At 44.0% G+C, this 17,944-nt stretch overlaps 1 protein-coding gene across 1 annotated transcript in view; it reads left to right on the top strand.

Moving 5' to 3' along the window:
- Nucleotides 1-86: 86 nt before the first annotated feature.
- The window catches only part of LOC311229323 (uncharacterized protein), a 36,615-nt gene continuing 18,757 nt past the window's right edge, over nt 87-17,944 (top strand). Inside the window, exons 1-4 of the mRNA XM_084315400.1 lie at nt 87-179; nt 7,209-7,304; nt 8,835-8,930; nt 10,376-10,471. Of these exons, the coding sequence (XP_084171526.1) occupies nt 7,304; nt 8,835-8,930; nt 10,376-10,471 (193 nt within the window). The 5' untranslated portion in view covers nt 87-179; nt 7,209-7,303. The remainder of the gene's footprint in view (nt 180-7,208; nt 7,305-8,834; nt 8,931-10,375; nt 10,472-17,944) is intronic.

The following is a 17,944-nucleotide window of genomic DNA, read 5'->3' as shown; positions in this document are numbered from 1 at the left end:
TCTCTATCTCTCTCTCTCTACCTCTCTCTCTCCCCTCTCTCTCTCTCTCTCTCTCTCTCTCTCCCTCTCTCTCTCGCCCTCAGCCATCTGCCAGCCCGAGTGTCGGAGCGGGGGTCGGTGCGTCGCCCCGGGGGTGTGTGAGTGTCTCCGAGGCTTCCATGGAGAAACATGCCAAGAAGGTAGAGCCTTCTTTTTCTTCTCTCTTCTCTCTTCTCTATTTTCCTCTCAGTTTCACTGATCGGCATCAAGTCCGTGGGTTGATCAATAACCGAGCCGCGCTGTGTGACCATATTTTGCCAATATTAGATCGATACAGTGATGAAATTTGTATTTTTTCTCTTTATTAATTATTATTTTTTTGCTATAGAAAACAGCACTTAACCCTTTCCCCGCCAATAACGTCATACGACGGGTTTCAAGTTCATGCGAATTCTGCCAATAACGGCGTACAACGTTATTCTGATCATATTTCATATTTTCGCCATGGTATTCATATTTCCATCACGGAGGCTGGTCTGATGCTGTCTGAGCCAGCACAACTCTGCAACGCTTCAATACTGCCACCTGGTGGCTGATCGGCGAGTTGCAACCGGAAGTGGATCTCTTGTGATCCCGGTGCGTCTCCCTATTCCGTCCGGCCACTCATATATCGTCGCGGGACTCAATACACACACCGTGGATATGGATCGTTGCCATAACTCAATAAACAACATGATTTGGGCGTGTATTCGTATTATACAAACCGGAAATAGATCGCCTCGATCCCCATCACATAACTGGGATCTGTTTGCTCCAGTATCATCGCCCAACGCTAAGAGGAGGATGCCGTGAGTTTTAGCGTGAGTGTTTATCATTATCGATACAAACTGCTCTGATCAATATATCACCCATACTACATGAAGCATCTAACGACTATCACGGAATTATAAACGACCCCCCCCCCTCCGTTCACCCGTGCATGATCAGTCATAACGTTTAGGACCATGTACAGTTGAAATTTTTAATATAGCGTCGATCGGTATCAAACTGCATTTGATGATCTAATATTTGCATTTGTGCCTATATCTCACGTTCTGGGAAATACTGCAGAAAACGATAAAAACATATTTATACTCTAGACGGTATTTTCGTATGAATGTGTGAATGAAAAAGTAAAACGTTCCTACATCCTGAACGATAGATAATCGATGTTGAATGGGCCATAGTAATGTCAATTTAGCAATACAATTTAAAAAGTTATAGCCCTGCAAAGAAGGTGAACATCTCCATAGACTTACAGTGCTGGCAGAGATCAAACAGCGATGGATATAAGCGTGGCAGAGAATGGTTTAAAAGTATCCTGTATCCTTTTTTTTTTATTTTTTTTTTAGAAAGTCCTTGAATTAAATTTTGCAATGTCTGTGGGAACCCTGGAGGGAGGGGGGGAAGGGCGAAAATATAAAATGTGCCATTCAATGTGTACTGTATTCAACTATACCTTTGACGACTAATAAATAAAAAAAAAAAAAAAAGATACAGCGATGCCAAGTATCGATAAAAATAAATAATAATATTGGAGTGAGGTGAACAGACCTAATCTTATTAGACAAATCTAATCAGTTTTGTCTAATAAGATTAGGTCTGTTCACCTCACTCCAATATTATTATTATTATTATTATTATTATTATTATTATTATTATTATTATTATTATTATTATTATTATTATTATTATTATTATTATTTTATTATTATTATTATTATTATTATTATTATTATTATTATTATTATTATTATTATTATTATTATTATTATTATAATTTTATATAATTTTATAATTATATATATATATATATTGGTTTTATTGCAGATGGTTGGTGACGTCATTTGCAGTTGAAAAAAGGTAATAAATACCAATATATCGCAATATCATGATATCTAGTATCTATGATAATATCGTACAGTGAACAATAACAACGTAACAAAACAATGTAAACAATATAATTAACTCTGAATATAAAAATATGAGAAAAATAAACAGTGTAAACAAAGGTGCAGGTGTCTTGTACGTCCTCTCGGTTATATTATATTATTACAATAAGATCAGATCAGATGTTCCTTTATTGATCCCCTTGGGGACATTCAGGCATGATAGCAGCGTGGGGGAGGGGGGAGGGGAGGTACAGGTAGTAGTAGACATGGTACGGGTCATAGAATTATAGTGCAGTGGAAAAGTAAAAAATAAGAATAGAATAAAAATAGGCAGTGTAAATGTAGGCAATAAAGAGGCAATTTGTTTAGGTTTAGTTCATTTAGTTTAGGTTTCCAGTGGGTAAGGGTTAGTTTATTAAAACAAAAAAAGAAAGGGGGGGGGGATTAAAGAAATATATTAAAAAGATTGAGTCCAATTAGGATATAAAGCATCAGGTGTTCACTGTAGTCTAGTCTTATTAACAGATGGTTGGGTTCAGAGTTACATTCTTTAAAATCACAGGCCTAATTAGGCTATGAGAGGCAAGCATGCCTTCCACACACACACACACACACACACACACACACACACACACACACACACACACACACACACACACACACACACACACACACACACACACACACACACACACACATCATTAATCTGCTCACCACGCAAATTAACACCCAAATTAACCACTTAATGTTCACATTCAATAGATTCGATTAGATTCAAATGTGTTGTCATCAGTGTTGGGCAAGTTACTTTAAAAAAGTAACTAGTTACAGTTACTAGTTACTTCTTCCAAAAAGTAACTAAATTACTTACTCAGTTACAAATTATAAAAGTAACTAGTTACTTCAGAAAGTAACTATTGCGTTACTTTCAATTTTTTTTTTTTACATAAACAACATACACAAATCTAAACTATTTTAATGTTGCTGTGGGACAAAGTGAGACTAGCCTCCAATCAAATGCCATGTATGTAGATATTATAATTACTATGTTTATATAGTGGATCATACAAATACAAACAGAATAGATGTTTTGGAACTTTTGATATGTATTGCCCCTCAACAGGCCACAACTGGGCAACATTAAATTATGCTTGTTAAGCACTATACCAAAAATAAATAACAAATATATACTGATTGATTGAACATTTTAATTAACAGATTTCAGAATGGGTACAATACAGTACGGCTCAATACACACAATTGTTAAGGGGATGCAGACCAGAGAAAGAGTTTCGTCTTGTTTACATCAGGGTCCCCCATTTTCAATTCATGACATTTATGACGAAAGTCTTTCTCTGGTCTGCATCCCCTTAACAATTGTATGTATTGAGCTGTACTGTACTGTACCCATTCTGCAATCTGTTAATAAACTTTTCAATCAATCAATCAATGACATACACAACATACAGATATAAGAATCTAATCGAATCATCTAAACTAATCTAATCATTACATTTAAGACATGCATGACATACAGATATATTATATCTCTGAGCACCTGAAGGCTTCAAGCCTATTAAACCAGGAAGTGCAGCACTGTTGATAAGGCTGTCAGCACTGCAGTAGGGCCACTCAGTGCCCTGCGCTGCAAAGAGTGAACACAAAACGCTCATGGACCCGCGGTCTCATGTTGACTGAGTCGCTTGTGTTGTTCGTTGGATTCGTTTTTGAGCTCAAAACGTACACTACACGGACCGCGCTCTCATGCTGACTGATCACTGATCAGTGATCGCTTGTCTTGTCGCGCTGTGTGTCAGACTCTGGCTGCTTTAGACACCCGCCCACCTCCACCTCTGATTGGCTTACCATGACATTGTATTCAACCTCAGCCAATCGTCAGCATGTATGCTTGGCTCGCGCACTGTCCACTAAACAAGGAAGAACTATTATTGCCTCTCGGCGCAGAGATATGTCTGATGAAAGAAACAGGTTCATTCATAGTAACGCGCCGCATTTTTTTGTAGTAACGGTAACGACGTTATTAAGATTGGAAGAGTAATCCGTTAGATTACTCGTTACTGAAAAAACGAACGCCGTTAGTAACGAAGTTACTTATAGTGCCGTTATTCCCATCACTGGTTGTCATCATACACCACAAGTACAGTACAACAAAAATAAGTCTGGCATCCAACCAGAGTGCAAATATAACAGTAAAGTGCAACAGTAATATACAATGTACAGGTGATTTACCTGGATATAAAATATATAAATTACTACTACTGAGTAATAGTGCTAATCAGATGTATGTATAAATATGTAAGTCATACTGGTCAGCAGCATAACTTGTAAGAGTAGGTAAGGGATATGTACAGATATTGATATAGGATCTACAGACATGTAAAAAGGATTATATGCAGATATGCATACAGTATTTATCATAACAACGTATACATTCATCCCATCGCTTCAGAGGCCATAGGTGGGGTAGGCAATTTAAAGGGGAACTATCTTACTATTGCTTTCACTATTTGGGCAATTTTACACAATTCGTGTGAGTCTATGGAACACATCTGTTCCAATTCGCTGCTCCCAGCAGTCGGAACGAGCTGCAAAAGACTTTGAAAAGTAGTTTATTACACGCTAAACATCGCCCATTTCCGAAATAGTCCAGTCTTTTTCCATAGATTGCGAGATAAAACGAGTTATATGCAATAAGCCCAAATCGTTCTGGTTTATCCCATGAAACCCCAAATACTCCCAAATCAAAGGTATACCATGTACACATGTGCCTTCACAAGATCATCAAGGGGGGGGAGGGGGGGGGGGGTAGTCTTACCCCGAAAATGCGATCGTTACAAAACGCTTGGTTTATGTCCGGTAAAGTAAGACACTGTGATCGTTACAGAAACATGTTTCAGGTTCGGTAAAATAGACATAGGTGGTCCTTACCTTAGCCAGAAGGTACTCCAGGAAGAATAATTCCAATGATCCCATCGGCAATCGCGAATTCGCGATTACTCGTTTATATGTAATTACACGTGTTTACGGGAAACTATAGGTTTTGAGGTGAGCAGATCTGCTAGCGATTGCTTTCCAAGAGCGCCTGCCCCTCAGAGCGAGTCTTGATAGTCCAGTTCATTCATTGTCTCTCCTGAACCCTTTCTATCAGAGTTAACAAAGTAGACGATACTGCCACCTGGTGAGATTCGACCGGCATTGCAATTCCAACGTAGGCAAACGAGCCAGGGACGGCTAGAGTGATCCGGATGATCGTTTAGAACAGGGATCAAAGGGAAAAGATCAAAGGATCTAAAAACGTATTATTACGTGTAGTCTGTTCTGCTTCATGTATTACATACCTTGTAATTTTATTTGGTTTGTTTGTTTGATGTGTGTTTTAATAATTTCCCTTACCTATGTGATGTCTGTCTCTTTACTATTTTATTTCATTAAAAAAAAATTGTCCCCTTTCCCTGTTACCATTCAAGGGGTCCTCTTGTCCTCTCACCAGGTCCTCTTGTCCTCTCACCAGGTCCTCTTGTCCTCTCACCAGGTCCTCTTGTCCTCTCACCAGGTCCTCTTGTCCTCTCACCAGGTCCTCTTGTCCTCTCACCAGGTCCTATTGTCCTCTCACCATGTCCTCTTGTCCTCTCACCAGGTCCTCTTGTCCTCTCACCAGGTCCTCTTCTCCTCTCACCAGGTCCTCTTGTCCTCTCACCAGGTCCTCTTGTCCTCTCACCAGGTCCTCTTGTCCTCTCGTCCTCTTGTCCTCTCACCAGGTCCTCTTGTCCTCTCGTCCTCTTGTCCTCTCACCAGGTCCTCTTGTCCTCTCACCAGGTCCTCTTGTCCTCTCACCAGGTCCTCTTGTCCTCTCACCAGGTCCTCTTGTCCTCTCACCAGGTCCTATTGTCCTCTCACCAGGTCCTCTTGTCCTCTCGTCCTCTTGTCCTCTCACCAGGTCCTCTTGTCCTCTCACCAGGTCCTCTTGTCCTCTCACCAGGTCCTCTTGTCCTCTCTCTCACCAGGTCCTATTGTCCTCTCACCAGGTCCTCTTGTCCTCTCACCAGGTCCTCTTGTCCTCTCTCTCACCAGGTCCTCTTGTCCTCTCACCAGGTCCTCTTGTCCTCTCACCAGGTCCTCTTGTCCTCTCACCAGGTCCTCTTGTCCTCTCTCTCACCAGGTCCTATTGTCCTCTCACCAGGTCCTCTTGTCCTCTCACCAGGTCCTCTTGTCCTCTCTCTCACCAGGTCCTCTTGTCCTCTCACCAGGTCCTATTGTCCTCTCACCAGGTCCTCTTGTCCTCTCACCAGGTCCTCTTGTCCTCTCACCAGGTCCTCTTGTCCTCTCACCAGGTCCTCTTGTCCTCTCGTCCTCTTGTCCTCTCACCAGGTCCTCTTGTCCTCTCACCAGGTCCTCTTGTCCTCTCACCAGGTCCTCTTGTCCTCTCACCAGGTCCTCTTGTCCTCTCACCAGGTCATCTTGTCCTCTCACCAGGTCCTCTTGTCCTCTCACCAGGTCCTCTTGTCCTCTCGTCCTCTTGTCCTCTCACCAGGTCCTCTCGTCCTCTTGTCCTCTCGTCCTCTTGTCCTCTCACCAGGTCCTCTTGTCCTCTCACCAGGTCCTCTTGTCCTCTCACCAGGTCCTCTTGTCCTCTCACCAGGTCATCTTGTCCTCTCACCAGGTCCTCTTGTCCTCTCACCAGGTCATCTTGTCCTCTCTCTCACCAGGTCCTCTTGTCCTCTCACCAGGTCCTCTTGTCCTCTCACCAGGTCCTCTTGTCCTCTCACCAGGTCCTATTGTCCTCTCACCAGGTCCTCTTGTCCTCTCACCAGGTCCTCTTGTCCTCTCTCTCACCAGGTCCTCTTGTCCTCTCACCAGGTCCTCTTGTCCTCTCACCAGGTCCTCTTGTCCTCTCACCAGGTCCTTTTGTCCTCTCTCTCACCAAGTCCTCTTGTCCTCTCACCAGGTCCTCTTGTCCTCTCACCAGGTCCTCTTGTCCTCTCACCAGGTCCTCTTGTCCTCTCACCAGGTCCTCTTGTCCTCTCTCTCACCAAGTCCTCTTGTCCTCTCACCAAGTCATCTTGTCCTCTCACCAGGTCCTCTTGTCCTCTCACCAGGTCCTCTTGTCCTCTCACCAGGTCCTCTTGTCCTCTCTCTCACCAGGTCCTCTTGTCCTCTCACCAGGTCCTCTTGTCCTCTCACCAGGTCCTCTTGTCCTCTCACCAGGTCCTCTTGTCCTCTCACCAGGCCGGCTAAATAAACATGTAAATAACTGACCTGCTCCCTGTCTGTCTCCAGCTCTGTGCAGCGTGCCATGTGAACACGGGGGGACCTGTGTGGGCCCACAGACCTGCTCCTGTCTCTACGGCTTCGTGGGACCCAGATGTGAAACCAGTGAGTTTGCACTTATTGTCCTACTGTGTTCCATGTTGGATGATCCATGTAGTCAGTAGTGGTGAGGCCACGTTCACTCTGCAAGCCAGGGTTTGCACAAGGTCCTTGAAGTGCTTAAAGTGCTTGATTTTTTACCAAAAAAAGTCAAGGCCTGGAATTCCTTGAAAACAGATTTTTTTTAACAAGCTGCTTAAAAAAGTCTGTGGAATTCAAATCAACCATTCGCATTGAAAGTGTTGTTCATCCATGATACTATTGTTCTGAATCAATAAATAGATTTTTTTTATTTAAAGTGTAACTAATTGTCGTTAATTGGTTTTAAGCCATAAATATTGGATCCGATTTTTTTTCTCTCTCTAAAAAACAGCATTTAAAAGTGAATTGTATCCTTTTAAATGCCCTTTTAAAATGAAAAATGTTGCTTGGAAAAGTACATGAAAGTCCTTGAATTTAATTTTGCAATGTCTGTGGGAACCTGGCGTATAGCCTTACTGATTGAAAATGTTATTAACAGATTGCAGAATGGGTACAGTACAGTACAGCTCAATACACACAATTGTTAAGGGGATGCAGACCAGAGAAAGACTTTCGTCTTGTTTACATCAGGGTCCCCCATGATTTAGGTCCACATTATGAACTTGGCCCAAATCAGAGTTGAAAAGACCAGATTCTAAAACATGCTTGTTCGGGATGGCCCAACTGCTTGGTTCCCCGGTATCGTAGCCCCTTTCGGGTCTGTGATGCACGACGCCAACATGGTCGCTTATACGCCCATGGAAAAATCTCACAGTTAACACTTATACCGAGAACCATGTTTTAACATTTCACAGAAATGAAAGCAAAGTGACTTGATGTTCACACCCCAAACTTACAGTCCGAGTCTCGTCAGTAAAAGCGATGGATCTGTACTCGCTATTGGCCGATACTGAGAGTTGAGGACTTGGAATCTATATCGGCAGTGAAAAGCTGGTATTGGTTTATCCCCGATGTTTATCCTCTTGTCCCCCTAGTGGTGTGTAACCGTCACTGTTCATCCTCTTGTCCCCCTAGTGGTGTGTAACCGTCACTGTTCCTCCTCTTGTCCCCCTAGTGGTGTGTAACCGTCACTGTTCATCCTCTTGTCCCCCTAGTGGTGTGTAACCGTCACTGTTCATCCTCTTGTCCCCCTAGTGGTGTGTAACCGTCACTGTTCCTCCTCTTGTCCCCCTAGTGGTGTGTAACCGTCACTGTTCATCCTCTTGTCCCCCTAGTGGTGTGTAACCGTCACTGTTCATCCTCTTGTCCCCCTAGTGGTGTGTAACCGTCACTGTTCCTCCTCTTGTCCCCCTAGTGGTGTGTAACCGTCACTGTTCATCCTCTCGTCCCCCTAGTGGTGTGTAACCGTCACTGTTCCTCCTCTTGTCCCCCTAGTGGTGTGTAACTGTCACTGTTCCTCCTCTTGTCCCCCTAGTGGTGTGTAACCGTCACTGTTCCTCCTCTTGTCCCCCTAGTGGTGTGTAACCGTCACTGTTCCTCCTCTTGTCCCCCTAGTGGTGTGTAACCGTCACTGCCACAACGGAGGGGAGTGCGCGTCGCCGGACGAGTGCATGTGTCTGCCAGGCTGGACCGGCCCCTCGTGTGAAACAGGTGTGTATGTGTGTGTGTGTGTGTGTGTGTGTGTGTGAGTGTGTGTGTGTGTGTGTGTGTGTGTGTGTGTGTGTGTGTGTGTGTGTGTGTGTGTGTGTGTGTGTGTGTGTGTGTGTGCATGTGTGTGTTTGTGTGCGCGTGTGCGCGTGTGTGTGTGTGTGTCAGAGAGAGATACTTATTTATAGATAAGAGATATTTAGCATTTTTAGATTAGATTTAGATTATTGGATTATTAGATTATATATTGCATATATTTAGCATTTCGTTTTTTTAAGATTATATATTAGATTATATTTAGATTATTAAATTATATATTGTAACTATATTTATTGTAGGGCAAATATAGCTGAGAGGGCATACAGTACACACCCTCATCTCGCACCTTGTTGCCCATATGCGCATGTCCAGAGCTAATTATATTGTATTGTTTACACTGCCTTTTTATTCTATTTAAATTTTTACTTTTGACCTGTACCTGTATGTCTTCTACTACCTGTACCCCCCCCCCCCCCCCCCCCCTCCTCCATGCTGCTATGATGCCTTATCTTATCTTATACTCTATTCTAGTATGTACTGGCGCATGGATATGTGTGTGTACGCATGCACTGTATAAAAGAGAGACTTGAAGGTTATGTAAGTGGTATTTATACTGCACTAGCAGATTATTTTACTTGTTTATAAGCACATATTTGCTTAAAACTAGTTATTTCTCATTTGTGTCAGACCAAGTTCTCTCTGCTGATTGGATGAAGTGGGAACAGGATACCAGGACATGTATTTAGTTTTTACTGCAGAGCAGGAGGAGGGACTGGGAGACCCATGTTACTGACCAGACACTCTGTATCAGTGACTATATCAGAATGTAGAGTTATTATTTAAAAATGTAGACCACTTATTTTAACAAATAAAATACCACTTAAATCACATTTAAGGCCACGTCCACATGTGTGCGAAAAAAGACAACCAAATATTTCACCCCTCCATTTTGTGTGTATTGATGGTGTGTGTTGATGGTGTGTGTCTGAGCCTGTGTGTTGTCTCTCCAGCGCTGTGCTCTCCTGTGTGTTGATGGTGTCTTGTCTCTCCAGCGCTGTGCTCTCCCGTGTGTCTGAACCTGTGTGTTGTCTCTCCAGCGCTGTGCTCTCCTGTGTGTTGATGGTGTCTTGTCTCTCCAGCGCTGTGCTCTCCCGTGTGTCTGAACCTGTGTGTTGTCTCTCCAGCGCTGTGCTCTCCCGTGTGTCTGAACCTGTGTGTTGTCTCTCCAGCGCTGTGCTCTCCCGTGTGTCTGAACCTGTGTGTTGTCTCTCCAGCGCTGTGCTCTCCCGTGTGTCTGAACCTGTGTGTTGTCTCTCCAGCGCTGTGCTCTCCCGTGTGTCTGAACCTGTGTGTTGTCTCTCCAGCGCTGTGCTCTCCCGTGTGTCTGAACCTGTGTGTTGTCTCTCCAGCGCTGTGCTCTCCCGTGTGTCTGAACGGAGGGACCTGTGTTCGACCAGACGCGTGTGACTGTCCTCACGGCTTCTACGGCTCCCAGTGTCAGAATGGTAAGTCTACAAACTACAATAAAATAACCAATCAATCAATCAATCAATCCATAAATCAATCTGTGCACAAAAATGGGATTTGACGTCAGAGGAGACGCTCCAGTCTGCGTTTGACTGCACAGACTGGAATGTGTTCCGCGACACAGATAACATTAATGTCTACACGGAGACAGTGCTGGACTATGTTTGTACTTTGGTGGAAGAAACAATCCCCACTACCAAAATGAGAGTTTACCCAAATCAAAAACCCTGGGTAGACAAATCCGTCCGTGAAGCTCTGAGAGAGCGCACCAAAGCATACAACGACGGCCTAGTGGCAGGCAACATGAATGACCACAAGGTGGCGCGATACAACGTAAGGAGGACAGTGTCAGAGGCCAAACGGCGCTACAGGGATAAAATTGAACTCCAGTTTGAACAAGCTGACTCTAGAGCTATGTGGCAGGGGCTCAAAACGATGACAGACTACAAAGGCGCGTCCCTCAAACTGAACAGTGACATCTCCTTAGCAAATGACCTCAATACCTTCTATGCGAGGTTTGATGCTGGTAATAACAACACCAGCTCACAAGCCACGGCAATGGGGGGGGGGGGGGGGGGGGGGGGGTCGGCTGCTGATGGAGGCACAGTGTTCAGGGTAACAGAGCATTTAAAAGACTTGACATGGACCACACACATTGACAGTGTTGTGAAGAAGGCACGACAACGCCTCTACTTCCTCAGGCGCCTAAGGAAGTTCCAAGTCAGTCAGAAGATCCTTAAGAACTTCTACTCATGTACAATAGAGAGCATCTTGACCGGCAACATCACCTCCTGGTTTGGGAATAGCACTGCACAAGACCGAAGCAGACTACAAAGAGTGACACGTTCAGCCGAACGCACAATTGGAGGGGGGCTCCCCACCCTCCAGAACATTTACAACAAGCGTTGCAAGGGCAAGGCTAAGACAATCATTAAAGACTCCAGTCACCCGAACAACTGCCTCTTTGAACTGCTGCGGTCAGGCAAGCGATACCGGAGTCTCAAGGCGAGCACAGAAAGACTCAGAAGAAGCTTCTATCCCCAGGCCATCAGGCTGCTAAACGAACAATGAACACTACACAACAACAACCACCAAACGCACATAGCACACACATCCACACGCACACACTCACTTTAAACAAACACACTGTAGCACCCACTCCACACACTTTATAGCACACACCCACTTTAAACAAACACACTGTAGCACCCACTCCCCACACTTTATATTTATTGATGAAGGATTGCACTACAACTCGTACACCTTACTGTAAATTGTACCTAAATTGTACCTCATCCCATTTCTGCTTTGCACTATATAGTACTGTACATTAGTACACTGCATAGTATTGTATATTATATGGTAACTCAGAACATTGTACATATGTCTATACCGAACACTGTGACCTAATTTTCTTCTTCTAAATTACATGCTATACTATGTTATTTGATACTATCTTGTCTAGCACAGTCTCTGGAGCGTAACAGTAAGAAGCATTTTGTATGAAAGTATTCTGTACTTCTGTATGACAACTATTAAAGAAACTTGAACTTGAAACTTGAAAAGCTGTACAAAAAGCTAGGAAAGAGATTAAAAGGAGATGTATTTATATTGTTGAGGTTAACTTGTGGAACAATGCTAATATACATTTTAGTTTGTATAGCTATTTTTAGGGTAAAAAATGTATATAATAATATAATAATAGTTTTTTGTTTGTTTATGAGGCTTAATTTGATAAGAATATAGGCATATATAAGCATTATGCTTCAGCCTGTACCTTTTCAGTCACTGCCAAAAACAAAGATTCACAAGTTCAACCCTTACAATGACAACAGACACAAAGGATATGTCAAATGTTTTATTGCTGTTTGTGGGAAGGAAGGGGTTACTGAGACGGGTTCTGGGACGGGCCATGGACGTGTGTGGGGCGGAGGGTAGTCAGGCAGGGGTCAGGGGTCACAGAGAGGGTAGTCAGGCAGGCAGGGGTCACAGAGAGGGTAGTCAGGCAGGCAGGGGTCACAGAGAGGGTAGTCAGGCAGGCAGGGGTCAGGGGTCACAGAGAGGGTAGTCAGGCAGGCAGGGGTCACAGAGAGGGTAGTCAGGCAGGCAGGGGTCAGGGGTCACAGAGAGGGTAGTCAGACAGGCAGGGGTCACAGAGAGGGTAGTCAGACAGGCAGGGGTCACAGAGAGGGTAGTCAGGCAGGCAGGGGTCAGGGGTCACAGAGAGGGTAGTCAGATAGGCAGGGGTCAGGGGTCACAGAGAGGGTAGTCAGACAGGCAGGGGTCACAGAGAGGGTAGTCAGGCAGGCAGGGGTCAGGGGTCACAGAGAGGGTAGTCAGGCAGGCAGGGGTCAGGGGTCACAGAGAGGGTAGTCAGGCAGGCAGGGGTCAGGGGTCACAGAGAGGGTAGTCAGACAGGCAGGGGTCACAGAGAGGGTAGTCAGACAGGCAGGGGTCAGGGGTCACAGAGAGGGTAGTCAGGCAGGCAGGGGTCACAGAGAGGGTAGTCAGGCAGGCAGGGGTCACAGAGAGGGTAGTCAGACAGGCAGGGGTCAGGGGTCAGACACAGAGGGGGTACTCAGACAGGCAGGGGTCACAGAGAGGGTAGTCAGACAGGCGAGGGCAGTAGCACACAGCAGGGTCCTCCTTCCAAAACAGATCATACACAGCGTGTTAAAGTTCTCTCTACTCACGTCCACCATGGATTTCTCCGATCTTCTCGGCGCGGTAACGAGCTGCAGCCGCTCCATGAATGAGACACAGGTGTCGGAACTCCATTTATGGCATCCGCCTGATTCTGGTACGAGCCGGTTTCATCACCAGAAATCCTAATATGGGCACAAGACACACAGAGGGAAACTCACATAATATCTGCTCTCTATCACCTCCCCCTGCTGGGGATGGAACCCTAACCTTAACCCTAACGTTATGTCTTAACCACATAACATGCGCCCAGAAAAGCTGCAATTTTTTTTTACTTGAACTTGAGGACTGCATACTTTTTTGGAAAAGCGTATCTTTATACTTTATACTTATAGCACATGCATGCGCCTGGTTTCTTTTGAAAGATAACATTCTGATGTTTCTTACACAATACAGAAAAATCACGTTTAGTGCTAATGAAATAGAGTAACATAGGTCTGAACTTGAGTTGAACTTGAACTTGTGTACTCATGTTTTTCTGTAGTTGTTGCAATATCCAAAAACATTATATCCAAAAGAAATTGTATAAGCTGGAAAACACTGTAGGTAGGTCCAGAGCCTGAAGTATTATGTAGCACAGGTCCACATTTCATAAAGATCCGTTCAGAAATGGGTGATTAAGAGCGATTTTGGTAAACTGTGTAAAAAAAAAAAAAAAAAAAAAAGTTCTTGAGTATTCCATTTCCTCATCGACGGCAATGCATTCTGTGTGTTTTTCACTTCTGGTTTTTGCTCGTACATTTGCACCTAGATCCCTGATACGCACAACCCCACGTGGGGTATCATTGGAAAGCTACACTCATTGGCTACAACCCTGTCCAATAATTCTCTGCGAATGATTGACAGTTCTAGAGCCTCTGGAGTCCGGGAGTCGCGTGTACAAAGTTGCACGCCTGACATATCGGCATGTCACTCGAGAACCAAGGCACGGATTTTGTCAATTGAGGTGGCATTCGAACGGCAACAAATAGGGCTTTACATGTTCTTAACCGCAACCGTTAAGCGAGTGTTAAAACTAACCTCAACTCTAACTATAATCATTAGATAGTGGTGAGAGAACTCGCCTGTGACTGCAATGATTGTCGGTTCAACTACTGGTTGCAGTGTTTGTTTTGGACTTTTGCCGATATATATTACATAGTTATATATTACCTATAACATAACATACATTATGTACCTTTTTTTCTGTGGTCGATTAGTACTTTATTTACGTTATTCTGATGAGGTCGTGTTCATATCCACTATTGACATAGTGGATCAATCACCTGTCCTGTGGAATACACTGCTACTAATACTGGTATTGACATGATCGATCAATCACCTGTCCTGTGGAATACACTGATACTAATTCTGGTATTGACATGATCGATCAATCACCTGTCCTGTGGAATACACTGATACTAATACTGGTATTGACATGATCGATCAATCACCTGTCCTGTGGAATACACTGATATTAATACTGGTATTGGATATCAAGACGACACCAGGCTAAAACAGGGTATTGGTATCAGTGTTGAAATCCCACAGTGGCACATGTCAGAACTCAAAGCAAAGACAGTTGGTTTTCTAGAATGTTCTCTCTTGTGGAAGAAAATAAATGTTTGTCCAATGACCTCCAACTGGTCTAATGTCATTTAAACCTTCAGTACAATGAGAATCTTGTTTTTCAATCTCTTTACAGAAGTTACAGTATGTTGGTGTAACATTATCCAAACTGTTGTTGTTGTTGTTGTTGTGAAATGTATGTCTAAAGCCCTTTGATCACTCTGCCCCTGGATGGCAACAGAATCAGATATCCAATCTGCTTCCCTGAAGAAATTGCATAATACACATGTGGGTTTCCCTGATTGGCCCCTCAGTCAGTCTGTCAGTAGTTGCAGGGATATCAGATAATTAGTCCACAAACAAGTATGGCATTTTTTTATCACAGGTTAGCCGTTAATGTTAATCTCCCATAGCAACCAATCACACTGGTCCCAGGAATTAGTTTACATTTGAAAACTGTGACCTAAGCCACGCCCCCTCAGCATACTGATTGATTGATTGATTGAAAACTTTATTAACAGATTGCAGAATGGGTACAGTACAGTACAGCTCAATACATACAATTGTTAAGGGGATGCAGACCAGAGAAAGACTTTCGTCTGGTTTACATCAGGGTCCCCCATTTTCAATTCATCATAACATATATGACATACATGACATACAGATAGACAGTACTGCTACATCTATACATTTATGACATACCAGATTTGCAAATACAGTACTGTTTGTGATACGAAAAGAGTCCAGAAAAGAGAGTATATACATTTGACGTAGAAACTGTACATTGGAGGTGGTTGGGTGGGTGGGGGGGGGAGGTTGGGTAGGCGGGGTGGGTGGGGGACACTGTACAACTGAACAAGCAAAACTGTACATTGGAATATTGACAATACCATACGTGGTAATTTACTGTACATTGGGGGGGTTGTGTTAGGACATTTACAGGGGCCAGTTTCGAATTGCAGTCTCCCGTAGGTGTTTTTTGAGAGTGTTTTTGAAAGTGCGTAGTGATTCACATTCCTTTACAGCTTTGGGTAGGGCGTTCCACATTGATGTGGCATAATTGCGAAACGTGTTTAGTCCCTTGTTTGAGCCGAATCTGGGTTTAACATGATTTGTGGAGATCCCTCTGGTGTTGTGATCGTGGTATTCACTGACCTTTGGGAAGTATTTTGACATGTACATGGGTACCTTGGTCGTGTAGTGTATCTTGTAGACCAGGCCCATTGCAAGTTGCTGTACTCTGTCGTCTACTCTAAGCCATCCTAGGTTGTCAAAGTGGGCAGGGTGAGGTGGGTTATAGGAGTAAGGTCAAGCAGTAGTCTGACCAGTTTGTTTTGAGATGTTTGTAATTTTGTTTTTAGCGCCTTTGAGGTGCTTTGGTACCATGAGGTGCAAGCATAGTACCCTTGAATGAGTGCTCCTGCCAGAGTCTTCAGGGTATTCTTGTTTACCAGTGAGGAGATCCGGTACAAGAATCGTGTTCGTTGGTTGACTTTTTTTATTACATTGGATGCCATTTTGTCACAGGAAAGATTTGCCTCTAGGATGGAACCCAGGTAGGTAATATCTTCTTTCCTTGTGACAATATTGTCACCCACTGTAACTGAGAAGCCGTCGGTCTTGCTGAGTTTGTTATTTGAACCGAAGAGAATGGACTCTGTTTTGCCCATGTGTAATGATAGTTTGTTATCAGCGAGCCATATGCAGATTTTGCCTAGTTCTGAGCTGAGGGTTTTTTCAACCTGTAACTTGTTCTTGTCAGAGACCAGCAGGGCTGAGTCGTCCGCAAACAGGAACAAGTTGCAGTCACAAGCTGACGACATGCCATTTGCATAAATTAGGAACAGTAGCGGACCTAGTATGCTTCCTTGTGGAACACCACAGCTCACTGTGAGGGGGGGGGGATAGGGTAACGTTTACCTCCACCATCTGCTCTCTCCCCTCCAGGTAGGATTGCATCCAGCTCACTGATAGACTATCAAAACCAATTGCTTTTAGCTTGTCAATCAGAATGGTGTGATTGACAGTGTCGAAGGCCTTTTGTAGGTCCAGCATGACCATGCCGCAGTATTTGCCCGCGTCCACCTCTTGTTTGATGTGGTCGTTTAAATAGAGAAGGCATATGTCAGTGGAGTGGGATGTTCTGAAGCCAGATTGGAATTCGTAGATTAGATTTTTTTCCGCGAGGTATTTTTCGACCTGTTCGTATAAAAAATTGTCCATTACTTTCGAGATGGAGGTAAGGATAGAAACAGGGCGGTAGTTGCCAGGGTCTAATTTACTGCCTTTTTTGTGCAGGGGTGTTACTCTCGCAATTTTGAAGTCCTTGGGGACGTGTCCCTGTTTTATGGAGAGGTTTATTATGTGTGTGATGACTGGGGTGATGGCGGCTGCTGATTCTCTGAGGAATTTGGAGGGGATGTTGTCATGGCCAGTGGCCTTGTTAGGTTGGAGGGCACTCAGTTTTTTGAGTACCTCATCTGTTGTTACCATTTCCAGTTTGAAGTCGTCTTTGTGGACCCCTAGGTTCTTGTAGTATGCTACTATGTGTTCTACCCCATACTGCCCTGAGTGGGAGGGTAGTTTGTTTACCAGTGTTGTGGCTATGTTTGTGAAGAAACTGTTTAAGTAATTGGCTACATCCAGCTTGTCTGTGATGATACTGAGAGCTGGCTGTGCACTAAGCCACGCCCCCTCAGCATACTGACAGCTGGCTGTGCACTAAGCCAGGGGTTCCCAAAGTCGGGGTCGCGACCCACAGGAGGGTCGCCAGATGATTTAAAAAAAAAATCAATTTATTTTTATTTATTTTTGCAGTCAGGCCACTGAACTTAGAAGCAGGCCAGGAGAGTGTTTCTAGTTGCAGCAGTGCAATAGTTAGAGATAACCTAGGTGGAGAAAAACCAGGAGATCACTGCAACTCACACAAGTTGGAGAACTATCTCTCTCTCTCTCTCTCTCTTGCTCTCACACACACACACACACACACAAAAGGAGCCGCATGTGATTGGTGGAGGCAGGACCCTTACAAAAAACTGTTGTTGCTAATCATTGACACATGCTAGCCTGTAATAATCCCCCCCAGAAAAATCTACTTTGCATTTGATATATTGCAAATATATGCCATCACACACACTGGCATTTAAAGGGTTAGAATTATAAAATTAATATGTGGTGTTATGATCAGGGCTGAAGTTGAA

Source organism: Notolepis coatsorum, assembly GCF_963971535.1.
Source record: "Notolepis coatsorum genome assembly, chromosome: 1".
NCBI lineage: Eukaryota > Metazoa > Chordata > Actinopteri > Aulopiformes > Paralepididae > Notolepis > Notolepis coatsorum.
The sequence above is the reverse complement of the archived record's forward strand: the minus strand, read 5'-3'. Positions and strand labels throughout refer to the sequence as shown.